Here is a 19,809-nt window from a genome sequence, read left to right as displayed (position 1 = left end):
AAATACTCGGTAGACTTATAATTAATTCATTTAAGAGTCCAAATGGCTGTCCTATCAGTGATTGGCTTGTGTAGCGCGAATAAACACTGCCCACTGGACTTCAAAGCATAGAAAAAGCTGGGATTTCTTTTCCCACAAAAAATGGATTTTTTGTACTCACCGTAAAATCCTTTTCTCGTAGTAGGCATTGGGGGACACAGCACCATGGGTATATGCCCAGCTGCCACTAGGAGGCTGACACTAGAAACAAAAAAAAAAGTGTTGGCTCCACCCAGGTGGGCTATACCCCTCTGCTAGAGCCAGAATAACTCAGTCAGTACAAAAGCAGTAGGAACGCCACACCTGAACTAAAATGAGACTGAACGCCGACAAGTCTTGAACTGGAGGACCCAACAACCACAGCAAATGCCGGAGCCACAAACAAGAATAAATGCTCCAAAGGAAAGGGTGGGATCTGTGTCCCCCAATGCCTACTACGAGAAAAGGATTTTACGGTGAGTACAAAAAATCAATTTTTCTCGTGCGTGGCATTGGGGGACACAGCACCATGGGACGTCCCAAAGCAGTCCCTGAGGGAGGGAAGAAGAACGCCAAGACAGCAACCTAAAGCACCGCTGCCTGCAGAACCTTACGCCCCAGGCTGGCGTCAGCAGAAGCCAGGGAATGAATATGGTAGAATTTAGAAAAAGTGTGAACTGACGCCCAGGTGGCGGCCCGGCAAAGCTGGGCAGCCGAAGCCTGATGACGCACCGCCCAGGAAGCCCCAACTGCCCTAGTCGAATGAGCGGTCAACCTGGAAGGGGGAGCACGGCCCTTTGCGGCGTACGCCTCCTTGACAGCCGACCGAACCCAGCGAGAGATGGTGGCCTTGGAGGCAGGCAAACCCTTACGAGGACCCGCCGGAACCAGGAAAAGAGAGTCCGAACGACGGAAGGGTTCCGTGAGGCGAAGGTACCAGCGGAGAGCCCGAACAACATCCAGGCAATGGAGAGACTTCTCCCGAGGGCGAGAAGGATTAGGGCAGAAGGAAGGAAGGACAATCTCCTCATTGATATGAAACGAGGAGACAACCTTAGGAAGAAAAGAAGGAACGGGGCGCAAAACCACCTTGTCCTGATGGAACACCAGGAAAGGCGACCGGCAGGAAAGCGCCGCCAGTTCGGAGACCCGGCGGATAGAGGTGATCGCCACAAGGAAGGCAACCTTAAACGATACAAACGACAGAGAGATGTCTGCCAAGGGCTCAAACGGAGAAGACTGAAGAGCATCGAGGACAAGATTCAGGTCCCACGGCTCCACCGGAAGGCGAAAGGGAGGGGCTCGGCGAGCGACACCCTGTAGAAAAGTCCTAACCTGAGCCCGCGCGGCCACAGGGCGCTGAAAAAGGACCGAAAGGGCAGAAATCTGCCCCCTGAGAGAAGCCAGGCGAAGCCCCTTTTCAAAACCAGCCTGAAGGAAGGCCAGAATATTAGGGACCGAAAAAAGGAGGGGACGAAAACGTCCGGACTCGCACCAAGCAAAGTACGCCCTCCAGGTCCGGTAGTAAATACGGGCCGACTGAGGCTTCCGAGCGCGAAGCATCGTCTGAATGACAGAGTCCGAGAGACCACGGGCCTTCAGGACCGCGGTCTCAACAGCCACGCCGTCAAACGAAGCTGCGGTAAATTCAGGTGGAACAGAGGGCCCTGCGAAAGGAGATCGCGGTGCAGAGGGAGACGCCACGGGACGTCGGCGAGCAGAAACACAAGATCTGCGTACCACGCCCTGCGGGGCCAGTCCGGAGCCACCAGAATCGCCGGCACCCGGGCTGCCTTGAGACGCTTGAGCACTCGAGGCAGAAGAGGGATGGGCGGAAAGAGATATAGAAGGTCGAACTGGGACCAAGGCAGAACTAGGGCATCGACCGCTAGAGCTTGCGGATCCCTGGACCGCGCGGCATAGCGTGGAAGCCTGTGATTTAGGCGAGACGCGAAGAGATCCACGTCCGGAGTTCCCCATCGGAGACACAGTTGAAGAAATACCTCCGGGTGGAGAGACCATTCGCCCGGGTCGACGAGCTGACGACTGAGAAAGTCTGCCGCCCAATTGTCGACCCCGGGAATGTGGACGGCGGAGAGAACGGGAACGTGTTCCTCCGCCCAACGCAGGATCTGAGAGGCCTCTAGCAGGGCCATCACGCTCCTGGTGCCCCCCCTGATGATTCAGATAAGCCACGGCGGTGGAATTGTCCGTCTGAATCCGGATTGGGAGGCCGCGCAGACGAGAGGTCCAGTGCGACAGCGCTAAGAAAATTGCCCTGAGTTCGAGAACGTTGATCTGCAGGGAGGACTCCTGAACAGACCACAGACCCTGAACCGTGAGGGACTCTAACACCGCTCCCCATCCCGAGAGACTGGCATCGGTCGTGATCACCCGCCAACTGGGAGGGAGGAAGGACCGGCCCAGGGACACCGTCCGGGGAAGCAACCACCAGGACAGACCCAGGCGAACCTGAGGGGGGAGACGGACAAGGCGATCGAGACCCTCCGGGGACTTGTCCCACCTGGATAGGATGAACAACTGAAGGTCCCGGGAGTGAAATTGGGAATAGGGAATGGCTTCGAATGAGGCCACCATCCTCCCCAGGACGCGCATACACGTCCTGATGGTCAGAGAGGACGGCCCGCGGAGAAGATGCACCCCCGCCTGAAGAGAAGAGACCTTCTCTGGGGGAAGAAACACCCGCCCGAGGCGAGTGTCGAAAAGCATGCCCAGAAAAAGCATCCTCTGGCGTGGGACAAGGGAGGACTTGGAGTGGTTGACAAGCCACCCGAACTGAGCAAGAGCCGAGAGGGTGATGCTCAGGCTGGACAGATTGTCCTCCGGAGACGGGGCCCGAACCAGAAGGTCGTCCAGGTAAGGCACCAAGGCGACCCCCCTGGCACGAAGAAGGGCCACGAGGGGAGCTAACACCTTGGTGAAAACCCTCGGCGCGGAGGCCAGACCGAAGGGCAGGGCTACAAATTGGAAATGAAGAGAACCCACCGCGAAGCGAAGGAACTTCTGGTGGGAGAGGGCGATGGGAATGTGGAGATAGGCATCCTGAATGTCGATTGAAGACAGGAAGTCGCCCAACTCCAAGGAGGCGATCACAGACCGGAGGGACTCCATGCGGAAATGACGGACCCGGACGAAGTGATTGAGCGCCTTCAGATCCAGGATAGGACGGAGCGAACCGTCCTTTTTGGGAACAGTGAACAGGTTCGAGTAGAAACCCCGAAAGCGTTCTGACTCTGGAACCGGAACAATGACCCCCAGAGCACGCAGGGAACGAATGGCCTGAAAAAAACCGTCTGCCCGGGCGGGAGACACGGGGGGGGGACGTCAAGAAGAACCGACCGGGTGGAAGGTCGGTGAATTCGATTCTGTACCCCGAAGAGACCACCTCGAGAACCCAAGCGTCTTCTACGTTTGCCTGCCAAACATCCCGAAAGACGAGCAGGCGCCCCCCCACCGTGACGGGGATCGAGTCATGCGGAAGGAGGCTTAGTGGACTGGGGGCGAGCGGGCTTGGGCTTGGCATGCCAAGAGGGCCTGGACTTAAAGGAAGGTCTGGAAGGCTTCTTATCAGATCGGGCGGGAGGGGACCGAAAGGACTGCGTCCGGGAGGACGACCCGGGGAAACGACGGCGGCGAGGCTGATTCTGAGGAAGAAGAGAACTCTTACCTCCGGTGGCCTCAGAGATGAGCTCCTCCAAGCGTTTCCCAAAAAGCTTTCCACCAAGAAAGGGAAGAGAGATCAGAGCCTTCTTGGAGGCGGAGTCCGCCGCCCAGGAACGAAGCCAGATGGTGCGGCGGATAGCCACAGAATTGGCGGCCGCACGCCCGGAGCGGCGAGCCGATTCCATAGAGGCGTCACAAAGAAACTTGGAAGCCTGATAGATCTGGGAGGCAAGCACTGCCAGGTCCCCCTGGTCAGAGTCAGAAGGTAAGGCACGGAGAAGTTGCTTTGCCCAGATAGCGCATGCCTTGGCCACCCAGGAGGCGGCAAACGCAGGGCGGATGGCGGCGCCCGCTGCGATGAAAACGGACTTGGCTAAGGAGTCGACCCGTTTGTCCGCGGGATCCGACAAGGAAGCCGCATCAGCCAGGGGAAGCGTAGTAGCTTTCGCCAGGCGGGCGACCTGAGGATCCACCAGAGGGGGAATCGTCCAGAGATTGACCGAATCCTCTGAGAAGGGGTAAGGGACATCAGAGGCCTTGGTGAGATGAAGGCGCCGGTCAGGGTGGCGCCACTCCTTGGCAAGGAGCGCGTCCAGATCCTCGTGATTCGGGAAAAAAACCGTGGACCGCTTAGAACGGCGGAAGGACACCGCCTCCAGGGAGGAGGATGAAGGAACGTCCTGTACATGGAGCGCGTCCCGAACGGCCCTGATGAGATCCTGTACGGCTGCCGACATCGCCGAGCACCGCTCAGATTCAGAATCTGAAGCGGAGGAGTCCCCAGGAGCGGCGGAAGCGGCTGAAGAAGAAATCTCGCCCGACTCAGACCTAACCGGGGAGTGATCCGGGGTAGCGGAGGAGGAGTGGGACCCGGCCGAGACCGTACGTGGTCGCTTGCGGGACCGAGTGCCGGAGCCAGGACGAGAACTGACGCCAGGCGCATCACCAGCGGTAGGGGCCCTACCAGAGGCGGCCGCAATCTGGGCAGGGAGACTGTCCAGGGACTGTGCCAGGGATTGGGAGAGGCTAGCAAGGCTACCTATGGCCTGGGACAGGGTAGCAGCCCATTCCGGGAGAACCGACAAAGTGGAGGCCGCAGGAGCGGACTGGGCGGGCCTGGGGTTGAGGCACTGCACGCAGAGGGAAGTAGGTTGGCCGCATGGGAACTTCCTATTACACACAGAGCAGGCGTAATGAGTGGAAATGGCGGCGGAGGGAGTGGGGGCCTGACCAGAGGAAGACATGAGGGCGGAGGGTGGAGCCTGTAAAGAAAGAGTCAGCCGGAGGCTGCCTACCACTACCAATGGTGCTGTGTCCCAGGAAGCCGGTCGCAGGAGAGCAGGATGGCGACGAGCAGAGACAGGAGCAGGGCTAAGAAACGCCGTTCAAGAGAAACGCCCCCCCAGCAGCCCGCGCTGGCGCTGGATTGGGCGAGAAAAAAGGACCTCCCAGACCGCCACCCACAAGGGGAGGGACGCAGGGGAAAAAACCCGGGAAGCCTGGGAGGCGGAGGCGAAGACGAAGCCCCGCCCACGCAGTCGCGGCCTAGGCCGAAGCACAGCCGGGGCCTGAAGTAGAGGAACGCTGCCGGAAGCGGGAGACTGCGATCGCGGCACCGCGGACCGCACCGGCAGAAGAGGAGGGGACACAGCGCCATAAGGTAGGGAGTGAGAACGCCGGAAGCGGCGGTCTTAAAGGTGCAGGCTCCATAAGAACAGAAGCCCAAGGAAGGGCCAGGCAACAGGAGACTGATAGGAAGACTCCTAAGGGGGAAAAAGAGTAGGGGGAGCGCCTTACTCACCCTCCGATGTTTTCAGGCGCAGCATGACCACCCCCTCGGCGGACTCAACACGGAAACCGTGGGTCCGCCGGAATCCACTGCGGAAGCAGCACGTGGGGACTGGGTGGCTGCCGGGTACCTAGGTACGCGCCCGCAGGGGGGCAACTAAGGTGGAACACGATGGAGCCACCCCTGCCACCTGTAGAGAAAGAAAAAAGGAAAAAATAAAATAAATAAAAAATAAAATTAGCAGAGTGACCTGCTAGCAGGTCAGGTCTGCCTCCTACGGACACTAGAACTAGACTGAGTTATTCTGGCTCTAGCAGAGGGGTATAGCCCACCTGGGTGGAGCCAACACTTTTTTTTTTGTTTCTAGTGTCAGCCTCCTAGTGGCAGCTGGGCATATACCCATGGTGCTGTGTCCCCCAATGCCACGCACGAGAAACTATATATCAAATTTCTCTGCTCCATAACATACTGCCCACATATAGGAGTACATGCACGTCAGATTCCCTCTAAGAGCATGTCTTATTGTGGACATTTAGGGGGTCATTTATCAAACTGTGTAAAGTATAACTGGCCTAGTTGCCCACATTAACCATTCCGATTCCTCCTTTCATTTTGGACAGCTCCTTTGGAAAATGAGAGGAGGATTCTGGTTGCTATGAATAACTGAGCCACTTCTACTTTACACCAGTTTGATAAATGACTCCCTTAGTCCTCATGTGCATGACTGTATTTTTCATTCATGTGCTATCCTTATAGCTTTTTTGTAGATGGCACACTGCCTCTCTAATTTCTATGGTGCCATGCGCACATTGTATTTTTTTGCGGATCCGTGTGGCCATTCCACAGATTATATAACGTTTCCTATTCTGGTCTTTATTGGGGCAAGCATTTCTATTGATAGGAGTGATGCAGAATGCACATGGAAGATATCATTATGCCCAAGTATGCAATGTAGCGATAAATCTAAATGAAAACTCCACTTTTTAATATTTCACATTCAAAATCCACCTAGAAAATTTAGTAATTTTGTAAAGGCTTCCCTTTGATTTGATTTCAGCTGTGTGTTGCTTTCTCTTGTTTCATTGGGAGCGCCATGGATATAGCTGATGCCACTAGGAGGCGACACAAAGTGGGGGGGAAAAGTTTTAGCTCCTCCCACCAGCTCTGCCCCCCCTTGCAGAAATGGGCTAATCCGTTATATAATGAACACTGTATATGTATAATAGTATGAGGTGTGTGTGTGTGTATGTGTTTGTGTGTGTGTGTGTATATATATATATATATATATATATATATATATTTATATATATATCTATCTCTCTCACAGTATATATTATATATACTATTATCAGGTATATAAGGACTCTTAGTGTATGCTGTAGTTATGAGCGAGGTATTAGATTACACAATGTCTGTGTAATATGAGGTATGTATAAGGCCTCAGGCACAATTTGTTGTAACACATATCACCAATGAAAAAGAAAGATTTACCAAAAAAAGCTAAATGTTAACAATAAACATGTTCATTTAACAGCAGATTTGTGTAGGAATAGAAAAAAAATTTTAAAAAAAAAAATCTAAAAGGAAAATGCACAGAATATCTGTATGTTATCGGCCTGAAAGTTCACAGAATATCGGTATCTGCTCTAAGAAAATCAATAGCTGTCGATTCCCTACTGGCTATACTACATTTTTAATTACAAGCAATTGCAAAAGTATTCAGATCCTGATTCTAGATTCAGGCTGGTTTGAAAAATGTAGAATATGCTTTGTGACACATCCCCTTTAAAGGGGTTGTCTCATCATGGACAATGGGGGCATATCGCTAGGATATGCCCCCATTGTCTCATAGGTGCAGATCTCACCACCGGGACCCGCACCTATATCGAGAACGGAGCCTCCAAGCCGGTAGCTGGAGGACTCCGGTCCGGCCACTACCAAGCTGGCTCCCCATAGAAGTGAATGGGAGCGTACCGTGCATGCGCGGCACCCGCTCCTATTCATTTCTATGGAGCTGACGGAAATAGCCGAGCCAGTGCTCGGCTATTTTCGCTGGCCCCATAGAAAATAAATTAAGGCGGCTGCGCAGTGTGCCCTCCTTCACTTGCGGGGCTCTGTTCTCGATATAGGTGCAGATCCCAGCAGTATGGGACTCATACCTATAAGACAATGGTGGCATATCCTAGCGATACCATGATGAGACAACCCCCTTTAAGTCTTCCCCAGGGTGTCTTGAATAGTCTACCTGTGCCCTTTTAGGCGGCTGCTCTGATGTCTCTTTATACAGGCCCTCCTTCCAACAGCCGCGTCCCATGTTGCTGTTATTTTTCTTTTTTAAATTTTGAGAAATGGTCTTTGTCTGGAGTCTAGCACTTGCCCTTAAAGGGGTTATCCAACCCCTATAATGCCCAAGCACCTCATACAGGTTATTCTTACCCTGCTTCCCGCCACCCGCGTTAATCCTGATCCCTGCTGCAAGGACGGCGCTGCTAGGGAAAAGCCTCCCTAGCATTGCGGGTGATGCTAGGGAGCCTCATTCCAGTGACGGCCTGCTATTGGCTGCACACCTGCGTGACGGGGAGATGAAGTTTTGATCCATGCGGGCATAAGGAGTGACGCGCATGCCGGTGATCGGGGTAAGTATAACGTGTATGAAGTTCCCAGGCATTCTGGGGGGCATTATAGGAGTAGAATAACCCCTTTAACCTCCCCGTGGGCTGCACAGATAATTTTTCCTGTTCTCTCCAAATTCTCCACTCCTTTCCCTACTTGAATTTTCCTGTGTCTTTCTTCTGTGCTACGACCTAGGCTTCGACAGAGCTCTTACCAGAATATTTCGGAGCATGTTACTAGCTCCCATTTTGCTAGAATACAGATTTATCAGCTCTGGTTTTTTTTTCCCCCCAGACTTCCAGTCTCTATTTGGTCCATCTTTCCATCTCAAACTTTCTTGTCTCTGATGTATATGTCCAGTGGTGGCATTTTGGACTACTGTGTACTCCGGCTTTGCTGGCCTCCTGAGGCTCTATGCCACATGCATGGCAATTCTCTGGTTTGGCCTGTTGGTTTGTTCTCTGGTCTCCCTGGACCATCTCTATTTTTGTTCCTCTAATGTCCTGTTTTTAATGCGCTTACCAATATTCAGTTGGGAGAAACATCCAGCAACCTACCAGCAACCTATGGAACCATGGTTGGAGACTCCTTTGTCTGTAGTGCTTCCTTCTGCCGTGGTCTATTTGGTGACTGTCTCCTCGGGGACGGAGCCTGGGTTTAGGTTGGTCTTTGTGTTCTTGCCTCCTTATTTTCCAGGTTTGTAGATTTTCCACAGCAGGGTCTGCTTCTGTGGTTTTTGCATAGAGGTTTTTCCAGGGTGGGTGGATTTTTTTCCTTTGTCTAGACCAGGGATGCTCAACCTGCGGCCCTCCAGCTGTTGTAAAGCTACAACTCCCACCATGCCCTTCTTTAGGCTGTCTGGGAATGATGGGAGTTGTAGTTTTGCAACAGCTGGAGGGCCGCAGGTTGAGCATGCTTGGTCTAGACCATCTGGGTTCCTCTGAGGTCACTCCTCTCTTTCTTGACATCTCCACTGCAGCTATTTCTCTTGTTGGTGGCATGTTTCTGTGGTTCTACAGGTGCCTGTGGGGCAGTCTGTTCGGCTTTCATTCATCCTAGAGCTTGTTCTGAGTTCTTCTCATTCTGTGCCCAAACCTCTTGGCTTCTCAGCCTTTTTCAGTCAGTAGTGTGGTATAGCCTATGATTGACACCTCCATGGAAGTAACTGAAATGGACTAAACATGGTGTCAGTCATTGACATCGTAGTCAACATGTAATCAGTGATATGTCCATGAGCAACAGCGTCACATACCCACTTCACTGTTCATGTATTTACTTATGTAAGATGCCTGCACTTCCCCAGATAGCAATACTGTGTGGCCGAGTCTCCATGTGGTGGGTGCAGGGCTGTAGTGTGCCACATTGTAAATCCACAGTGGTTTAGCGGCAAGTACATATGGAACATATAAAGATTGTGTGTAGAGATGAGCGAACTTCTGTTTTAAGTTCGGCGTCTAAAGTTCGGGGGCGGGTTAGCGGAGAATCCCGATCTGGAACCGGATATGGATTCCGACTTCCGTTGTGGTCCGTGGTAGCGGAATCAATAATCGGCCATTATTGATTCCGCTACCACGGACCACAACGGAAGTCGGAATCCATATCCGGTTCCAGATCGGGATTCTCCGCTAACCCGCCCCCGAACTTTAGACGCCGAACTTAAAACAGAAGTTCGCTCATCTCTAATTGTGTGCTTGAACTGTAGCTGTGAGAAACCGTGTCAGGTTGCAGTAATCGGCCTTATGGTCTGCTCAGCAATGAAGCACTCTTCACCTGTTCTATACCTGGTCAGGGGCAGCAGAATATTGAGGTCACATGGCGGTCAAAAACGCAAAAACTGGAGTGCCCCTTTAACACCTTAGCTCCAAATGCATTGTGTCGTCTGAGCTCGCCTAATGCATTTCAATCTACTAACACAAAAACCAGAAAAATATAACTTTAGCACAAAATGTCATGCAATAGCAAAGCAATTCAAAAAATGTAAAGCAAGGTAACTATAGATATTCAGCATCTGTGTGTATATATGTGGTTTAAAAGTAGTGTGTTTTTTTTTTTTATGACTTTTTCACTGCATCTGCTGGAAACCTAGATGGAGGAAAAGCAATAAAAAAAACGCTTTGATAAGACTTCCATTCTGGTTCTGTAGATGATGGAAATTGTCTGAGGGCAGAGCTATATATATATATATATATATATATATATATATATATATATATATATATATATATATATATATATATATATATATATATATATATAGTCATATTCCCATATATATATTTAGTCATATTCCCATATATAGTTGTACTATAATGCTTCTCTTTTCCAGGCAAGGAAACAATAACCATAACAAACTTGGTTTTGGGAAGAAGATACAGTACACGAATACCAAACTTGAAGTCCGAAAAATTCCTCAGGACCTTAATAACATTACCAAATTGAATGAGCACTTCAGCAAATTTGGTACCATAGTGAATATTCAGGTGAGCTACAGCTTCAGAATTATTTGGCAAGTTCTTAACCCCTTTGCATTATCGCGTACATGGATGTGATAATGTGTGAGGGAATGTTTAGAGCGGGCCGCAGTGACGGGGAACACAGATCGCGCTGAAACCTGCTATTTAACCCTTCAGATGCTGCTCCCTCTGCCTTCTGATCAGAGTCCCCAAAGTGAAATCACTGGGCTCCAATGGGTTACCATGACACAGGCTGAGGTTTCCGTATTGACACACAGAATAAATACTGTGTTATTTTTAGCACATAGTGAATGCCATAATGTCAAAACTTTCACCTCACAGGGAATTTTTTTCCCATTTTCTAATATTTAAATATAATTTGTCCCGCAAAAAAATAAGCCCTCACATGGCAAAGTTCAAATTTTTCTCTTGTATTGGCTTAGCCAGCCTGTTCATGAGATAAAATAATCTCCACTCTTTCCTGGGTATAACCATACCAAGTAATTATACTTTGCCCAAACTGCATGATTAGAGAACAAAGATCACCATTTTCTGCTAGCATGCCCCCTGCACCGAGCAGCCGTGTACATGTTCTTTTGTAGGTGTGAGCTGATACGGCTACCGCTAGAGAGACAAAAACTAGTGACAACTGTTTCATTATTGCATTATTGTATGACTTCCATGTATAATGTGTCCATCATTGTTTTTTCTCGCCCATTTTCCTTGGGGGACACAGACCTTGGGTATAGCTCAGCTCCCTAGGAGGCGTGACACTAAGTAAAACTGTTAAGCCCCTCCTCCATCAGCTATACCCTCAGCCTGGAGATAGAGGCTACCAGTTTTAGCTTAGTGTCCAAGGAGGCAAGACACCCCCTGCTACTGCAGGGCTGTTTTCTCCTTGTTGTTTTATTTTTCCTCGTCCTTCCGTGGCGTGAATTCTCCCTTCTGTACGTCTTTCCTCCTTTTCCCCTCCTGCCACGGGTTCTTCGGAGGATCGCGGCAGAGGGCGTCCCCGCGATTCTAATCGCCCCGGATTGGCCCCGCCGGTCTTGGTACGCCGACCTAATGTTGCTGTTGGCAGACGCACCGTGGCCACTGCCCTCCAGGGAAGACCTTCTCTCTCAGGGACCGATCTTCCACGAGCATTTAGGCTCGCTACGTTTGACGGCGTGGCTATTGAGACCGCCGTCTTAACGCGACGGGGTTTCTCCGCGGACGTAGTCCGCACCATGATCCGTGCTCGTAAGCCCGTGTCCTCTAGGGTCTACTATCGGGTTTGGAGGTCCTATCTGGGGTTCTGTGAGTCCCGGAGCATCCCACCTCTCCGGTTTTCTCTTCCCACAATCCTGTCCTTCCTCCAGTCGGGTCTGGACCTGGGGCTGAGCCTCAGTTCTCTGAAGGGTCAGATTTCGGCGCTGTCTATTCTTCTCCAGCGTCCCCTGGCCCCTCTAGGGCCAATTAAGACCTTCTTACAAGGGGTGGCTCACTCTGTTCCTCCGTACCGCCCTCCAGTTCCTTCCTGGGACCTGAATGTGGTGCTCTCGGCGCTCCAATCAGCCCCCTTCGAGCCTTTACGGGAGGCCTCCCTTCGCCTTCTGTCCTGCAAGGTCATCTTTCTTGTGGCCATCACGTCTCTCCGACGGGTGTCGGAGTTAGCGGCTCTTTCTTGCTCCGAACCTTTCCTGATCTTCCACCAGGATAAGGTTGTGCTTCGGCCTGTCCCGACTTTCCTGCCAAAGGTGGTCTCCGCCTTTCACATCAATGAGGACATCGTCCTTCCGTCGCTCTGTCCCTCTCCTTCCCACCCCAGAGAACGGGAACTGCACCGTCTGGATGTGGTCAGGGCGTTGAAGATTTACTTGGAGGTCACCGGATCCTTTCGGCGCACGGACTCCCTGTTTGTGGTTCCGGAGGGTTCGCGCAAGGGTTTGGCGGTCTCCAAGGTGGCTATTGCCCGTTTCATTAAACTGGCGGTGTCTGAGGCTTATCGAGCCAAGGGCAGAGCTCCGCCTTTCGGCGTCACTGCTCATTCCACCAGAGCAGTCGGAGCTTCCTGGGCGCAGAGGCATCGGGCCTCGGCTGAACAGTTGTGCAAAGCAGCCACTTGGTCCTCTCTGCACACTTTCACAAAGTTCTATAGAGTGCATACGCATGCATCAGCGGATGCTGCTTTGGGCCGCCTGGTTTTGCAGGCAGCGGTTTCCTGATGCTCTGGTGGTGTTCCGCCTTGGGTTTGTGGTCCCTCCCTTCTTGGACTGCTCTTGAACGTCCCAAGGTCTGTGTCCCCCAAGGAAAATGGGCGAGAAAAGGAGATTTTTGTATAACTTACCAGTTAAATCTCTTTCTCGCTCTTCCTTGGGGGACACAGCACCCACCCTTCTGTGTTTGGTTACAGGGTTATGGTTTGGCGCCCCGTTGGGTTGCTGGCTGGTTGTTTCCGTTATTGGTTGTTATCCTTTCACTACTTGGACACGCAACTGGTAGCCTCTATCTCCAGGCTGAGGGTATAGCTGATGGAGGAGGGGCTTAACAGTTTTACTTAGTGTCACGCCTCCTAGGGAGCTGAGCTATACCCAAGGTCTGTGTCCCCCCAAGGAAGAGCGAGAAAGAGATTTAACTGGTAAGTTATACAAAAATCTCCTTTTTCTTTTTTCTTTTTAGACTTTTTTTGTCTTTTTAGTTTGGCTATTTTAGGTTGGATGTTGCATATCAAAATGTTAAATAATGTCTTGAATAATTTGACTATAATAGAACATTGTTCACTTCACTGCTATCTCATCGTGATAATTTGCAGTTGATTTTTCCTTCTTTTTGTTTTAGGTTGCTTTCCAAGGAGATCCAGAAGGTGCTCTGATCCAGTACTTGAAAAACGAAGAGGCCAGGCGAGCGATTTCCAGCACGGAAGCAGTTTTAAACAATAGGTTTATTCGAGTTCTGTGGCACAGGGAAAATTTTGAGCAGCAGGGTTCTCAGCAGCTTCAACAGCATTTGACGCCCCACCATTTAACGCATACTATACCAACCACACAGTCATCCGTTCCGGCTGCTGGGCAGGCGCACCTGCAGAAGGTAATCTACGTATAAGAGTGCTCTGTAATCTTACTGGCACCATATCTCATGTTTGAAATGTAAGAAGTTATGGTTAATATTAGCACTTCTGCAGGCTATATTATTAGACTCACAGGCAGCAGATTTCTGTGCCTGAAAGTCCTTTCCATTAAAGGGGTTGTACACCGATTTCCAGACGCTTTAGACTGGCACAACCGACATTGGCGATCATTCTTACTTGATCCTCATCACTGGGTCCTAGCTCTTTCACTCCCCAGCCTCCACTATTAGTCTTGGGTTCCTCTTTCTAAACTTACTGTTTGATGCTGCAGCCAATCGTTGGCCTCTGACATGACTCAATTGGAGCAAATGGTCACATGATGCAAAAGGAGCAGATCACCACTGCAGCCAGTGAAATTCCCCCCCCCCCCCCCGCTATTACCTGAACTAGGTCATCAGTATCTGGTCGGTGAAGGGCAGACACCGGGGACCCTACAAATCAGTTGTGTGAGAAGTCATCATGCTTGCAGTAGTGCCCCAACCTTTAACAGCTTTACCTAGGCCAAGTGATGTCACAGTCGTGTGTCACATGGCCTAGCCACAGCTCAGCCCCATTGAAGGGAATGTACAGAGCTGTGCCTGATAAGATGATCGGCAGGACTCCCAGGTGTCAAACCCACACGTCAGTAAAAATCTGTCGGAAAACCCCTCTAAGGTCGTCATTTTTTTTCTTTTCTTTTTTTTTTTTTTTTCCTCCCCTTCATAAGGTTCACTAGATGGGAAATATCCAAATGTGTACGGTCCTTCAATTACTCACTTCTGGAGATAAAAATGTTTTCATGCATTGCCTGTCTGTACTCTTTAAAGGGGTTTTTATACTGTTGATCTGTCCTCTGGATAGGTGATCAGTACCTAATTGGTGTGGGTCCGACACCTGGGACCCCTGCCAATCAGCTGTTTGAGAAGGCACCAGCCTATGCAGTACCACTATGGCCTTCGGAAGACCCTTTTAAGTCTCTTATCGCCTGAGTTAGCTGAGGCAACCTGTGAAGCTTGGGACATCATTCACATTGCGGTTCTAACATAAGTGAATAAGTTCTGTTTTTTTATTTTCCCTTTTGACCTGCAAAGAAGACGTTCTGCTTGCGAACCACATTGGTTGTAAAATATTACATGCTCACTGAATAGACTTTGTAATTCACATTTTGTTATTATTTTAACCATTTGCTATTTCTAGACATTATTTTATCAATTTTGTCTTAATGGTACACGTATTAAATATTGTAATATCTCACTTCACAATATACAGGCCAAACCTCTTAACCAGGGTTCCTACGTTCTTAATAATAAACTACCCGCAAAACATCGGCTTGGAGCAGTCACCAGTCAGCCTGACTCAACATTTGGAACTCCTAACCAGAACAACTCAGAGGAACCTGGGGTAAATGCAATGTAACCTGTTGCATGTTTTTGAAGGAAGTTAGTGTTTACAGACTGACCCCATAATGTCTTCACTGATTCAACCTGTAGAAAAGTGCTACCTATGCAAAGTTATTGTATTTTTATTTTATTTTTGAAGCATACAAAATCTCAACGTACAGTTACAGCGCTTTTCCAGGATTTTGGTCCTAAAGAAAAAAAAATCATGCTCGCCTGCTTCTGCCATTCTGTTTTGGCACCTTGGCTCATTTTGGTGATCTTCTAGTCTCCAGACTCTTTAATTCCTGCCAGCATATTAAGGAGACGTTATACTGTATGGGGGCAGCCACAAGGAGACGTTATACTGTATGGGGGCAGCCACAAGGAGACGTTATACTGTATGGGGGCAGCCACAAGGAGACGTTATACTGTATGGGGGCAGCCACAAGGAGACGTTATACTGTATGGGGGCAGCCACAAGGAGACGTTACACTGTATGGGGGCAGCCACAAGGAGACGTTACACTGTATGGGGGCAGCCACAAGGAGACGTTACACTGTATGGGGGCAGCCACAAGGAGACGTTACACTGTATGGGGGCAGCCACAAGGAGACGTTACACTGTATGGGGGCAGCCACAAGGAGACGTTATACAGGTCCTTCTAAAAAAAAATTGCATATTGTGATAAAGTTCATTATTTTCTGTAATGTACTGATAAACATTAGACTTTCATATATTTTAGATTCATTACACACCAACTGAAGTATTTCAAGCCTTTTATTGTTTTAATATTGATAATTTTGGCATACAGCTCATGAAAACCCAAAATTCCTATCTAAAAAAAATTAGCATATCATGAAAAGGTTCTCTAAACGAGCTATTAACTTAATCATCTGAATCCACTAATTAACTCTAAACACGTGCAAAAGATTCCTGAGGCTTTTAAAAACTCCCAGCCTGGTTCATTACTCAAAACCGCAATCATGGGTAAGACTGGCGACCTGACTGCTGTCCAGAAGGCCATTATTGACACCCTCAAGCAAGAGGGTAAGACACAGAAAGAAATTTCTGAACGAATAGGCTGTTCCCAGAGTGCTGTATCAAGGCACCTCAGTGGGAAGTCTGTGGGAAGGAAAAAGTGTGGCAGAAAACGCTGCACAACGAGAAGAGGTGACAGCAGCACTGGACTGTTGCATGTCATTCGGAAATCAAGGTGCCAGAGTCTGGAGGAAGACTGGGGAGAGGGAAATGCCAAAATGCCTGAAGTCCAGTGTCAAGTACCCACAGTCAGTGATGGTCTGGGGTGCCATGTCAGCTGCTGGTGTTGGTCCACTGTGTTTTATCAAGGGCAGGGTCAATGCAGCTAGCTATCAGGAGATTTTGGAGCACTTCATGCTTCCATCTGCTGAAAAGCTTTATGGAGATGAAGATTTCATTTTTCAGCACGACCTGGCACCTGCTCACAGTGCCAAAACCACTGGTAAATGGTTTACTGACCATGGTATTACTGTGCTCAATTGGCCTGCCAACTCTCCTAACCTGAACCCCATAGAGAATCTGTGGGATATTGGGAAGAGAAAGTTGAGAGACGCAAGACCCAACACTCTGGATGAGCTTAAGGCCACTATCGAAGCATCCTGGGCCTCCATAACACCTCAGCAGTACCACAGGCTGATTGCCTCCATGCCACGCCGCATTGAGCAGTCATTTCTGGAAAAGGATTCCCGACCAAGTATTGAGTGCATAACTGAACATAATTATTTGAAGGTTGACTTTTTTTGTATTAAAAACACTTTTCTTTTATTGGTCGGATGAAATATGCAAATTTTTTGAGATAGGAAATTTGGGGTTTTCATGAGCTGTATGCCAAAATCATCAATATTAAAACAATAAAAGGCTTGAACTACTTCAGTTGGTGTGTAATGAATCTAAAATATACGAAAGTCTAATGTTTATCAGTACATTACAGAAAATAATTGACTTTATCACACTATGCAAATTTTTTTAGAAGGACGTTACACTGTGTGGGGGCAGCCACAAGGAGACGTTACACTGTGTGGGGGCAGCCACAAGGAGACGTTACACTGTGTGGGGGCAGCCACAAGGAGACGTTACACTGTGTGGGGGCAGCCACAAGGAGACGTTACACTGTGTGGGGGCAGCCACAAGGAGACGTTACACTGTGTGGGGGCAGCCACAAGGAGATATTAGAGTATGGGGCTGGGGGGCAGCTGCTGCGCCCCCCCCCCCCCCCCCTCCCTGACTTATGGCCACCTGTGTGACTGTGACTTGTTACCTGCCTGCCCACCATAATTCCTTCTTGTTGGTCAACCGTCATGCTCATCATGTCATGGGGGAGCCGGGAGGTACTGGAGGGAGTCGAGGGACTCATGATGGCATGGCTCACTGCGGAGCATACAGCTAGTGGCACTGGCAGGCGCAGGCATGATTGGACTGAGTGGGCCTGGGCCAAGACATATAACTGGGGTAATAGGCAGAAGTGGAGTGAAATTACACCTTTTAATAGCTGCCCGTCAGGCACCTGTGATATAGGGTCGACTCTCTTCTTTCCGCGGGGGGTGGGGGTCGGTTGGAGTCGGACGGAGTGTGGGTTCTTCTTCTCCGACTTTCCCGCACTTGCTGTTCGTATGTACTGCGCTGCTCTAGTCTCAGCCTGGGGGCATCACCTGATTCTGACGTTAGACGTTGGTCGGTGGGCGGAGTCGGAGACAGCGCTGGTAGATATAGATAATGATGGGGGAGGGCAGCGGCGTCGCGGACTCAGTTTTTAAAGCCATGACGTCACAAAATATACAGCGGTATTAGGAAACGGCCATATCGCCGTTTTTTTTTTTTTTTTTATACTGCTGTATATCGGAAAACCGGTATATCGCCCAACCTTAGACAGTGAGGGCAGCATATGGGAGCTCACAGGTTCCCTTTAAAGGGGTATTCCCATGAGAGACAATGGGGGCATATCGCTAGGACCGGCACCTACAAGGAGAACAGAACAGCGAAAGCTGTGGCTGGAGGACCCTGGATTTCCCTGGGTCCGTCCACCACCAAGTTCTGCTCCCTGCTGCTACCATACAAGTGAATGGGAGCGCACTGCGCACGCGTGGCCCTTGCTCCGATTCATTTCTATTGGGCAGACTGAAATATCCGAGCCAGCGCTCAGCTATTTTCGGCTGCGCATGTGCAGTGCGCCCCCCATTTATTTCCCCTCTCCTTTCTTGTTGTAGGTGCGGGTCCCAGAGGTGGGACCCACACCTATCAGACAATGGGGGCATATCCTAGCGATATGCCCCCTTTTGTATGTGATGGTAAAACCCTTTTAAGGAATTCTCTGCATACTAGGCACGCTCTCTCTTTTAGCAAAAGTTAAAGGTGTTTTACCATCATATACAATTGTGATATGCCCCCAATGTCTGATAGGTGCGGGTTCCATCTCTGGGACCCGCACCTACAACGAGAACTGAGCGGGGAAATGAATGGAGGGCGCACTGCGCATACGCAACCGCCCTCCATTCATTTCAATGGGCCTGCCAAAAATAGACTAGCTCTGGCTCGGCTGTTTCCGTTTGCCCCATAGAAATAAATGGAAGCAGGGGCTGGGCGTCCCGGGGTCCACCAGCCACAGCTCTCCCTGCTCCGTTCTCCTTGTAGGTGCAGGTCTCAGAGGTGGGACACCACCTATCAGACAATGAGGGGATATCCTAGCGATATACCCCCATTGTATGTGATGGGAATACCCTTTTAAGTTTCCAATCTTGCTTTTAAAGTTTCAAACTGCAAATGGAAGTCAATGTTCACCTGTGTATGTATTTATTGTTTTCCAATATATGTAATCAGAAATAGTACATAAGTTAGCTTGCTGCAAGTATTGGGCTTCAGTCACGTGTCCGTTGAACACTGTCTGTGAGATGCCGGACTGGCATCCTGCTTAGTGCAGGAGCGCACGGCGTCATTGGTTGCTATGACGCTGTGCGCTTTGTGCCACCGCAGTACAGTAATACACTTGTATGATCTGTACCAGTGTATTACTGAACAGCGGCGTCGGCACAAAGTGCACAGCGTCATAGCAACCAATGACGCCATCCGCTCCTGCACTAAGCATGATGCCAGTCTGGTATGTCACGGACTGTGTGCCACTGTGAATGAAGCCTTAAGGGCTGTAGTTCTAGCACAGGCAGAAAACCCACCAAGGCAAGCGGATGGTAATGAGCATGGCACTGTGCTACATTGCTTTATGGCATTAAGGTTTTTATTGTTGAGCATAATATACCGTATATACATACTCAGATTTCTTTACGTTTGCCATTTGTTTATGTAGACTCTCCCACCTGTCTCCAAAATGGCTTACAGCTCTGCCGGCTTAAAGGTAGCAAATAAGAACCCCACAGGATCCAAACCTGTGGATGTGCAGGAAGCTCTGAAGAAGAAGCAGGTATAGTATATGCCTCCTCTGTTGCAATGGTACTGATCACGTGTGCATTGTGAGAACCTGAAATATAAATGGTCACCCCTTTCCATTTACCATGGCTTCAGTTACATGCTCTGTGTGAACAAATCCTGCCCTTATATTTCCTCCCACACATCGTCTTAATGGCTTTGCTTTACGGTAATATTCTCTCGAATCTCTGTCATTTATCCGTTAATATAGAATTTTTAGCAAGTACCCACAGCCTCCCCCTCTTAACAGAAGATTCATACTTACCTGGCTTTTACAAGTTGGACAACCCCTTTTAACCTCTTTATTTTAGTTTAACATGATTTTAACTTTAC

The 19,809-nt window shown here is 49.7% G+C and overlaps 1 protein-coding gene across 3 annotated transcripts in view; it reads left to right on the top strand.

The window, feature by feature from the left end:
• RBM27 (RNA binding motif protein 27) overlaps positions 1 to 19,809 on the top strand; it is a 96,163-nt gene that overhangs the window by 28,577 nt on the left and 47,777 nt on the right. For 2 of the 3 annotated variants that reach the window (XM_044280744.1, XM_044280743.1), the window contains exons 12-15: positions 10,431 to 10,584; positions 13,378 to 13,626; positions 14,915 to 15,046; positions 19,358 to 19,471. In XM_044280744.1, coding sequence (XP_044136679.1) covers positions 10,431 to 10,584; positions 13,378 to 13,626; positions 14,915 to 15,046; positions 19,358 to 19,471 — 649 coding nt within the window. The remainder of the gene's footprint in view (positions 1 to 10,430; positions 10,585 to 13,377; positions 13,627 to 14,914; positions 15,047 to 19,357; positions 19,472 to 19,809) is intronic. The other variant, XM_044280745.1, reaches the window with a different exon arrangement.

The sequence above is a fragment of the Bufo gargarizans genome, chromosome 2 (genome assembly GCF_014858855.1).
Source record: "Bufo gargarizans isolate SCDJY-AF-19 chromosome 2, ASM1485885v1, whole genome shotgun sequence".
Classification (NCBI taxonomy): Eukaryota; Metazoa; Chordata; class Amphibia; order Anura; family Bufonidae; genus Bufo; species Bufo gargarizans.
This window is presented reverse-complemented; position numbering and strand designations above follow the sequence as displayed.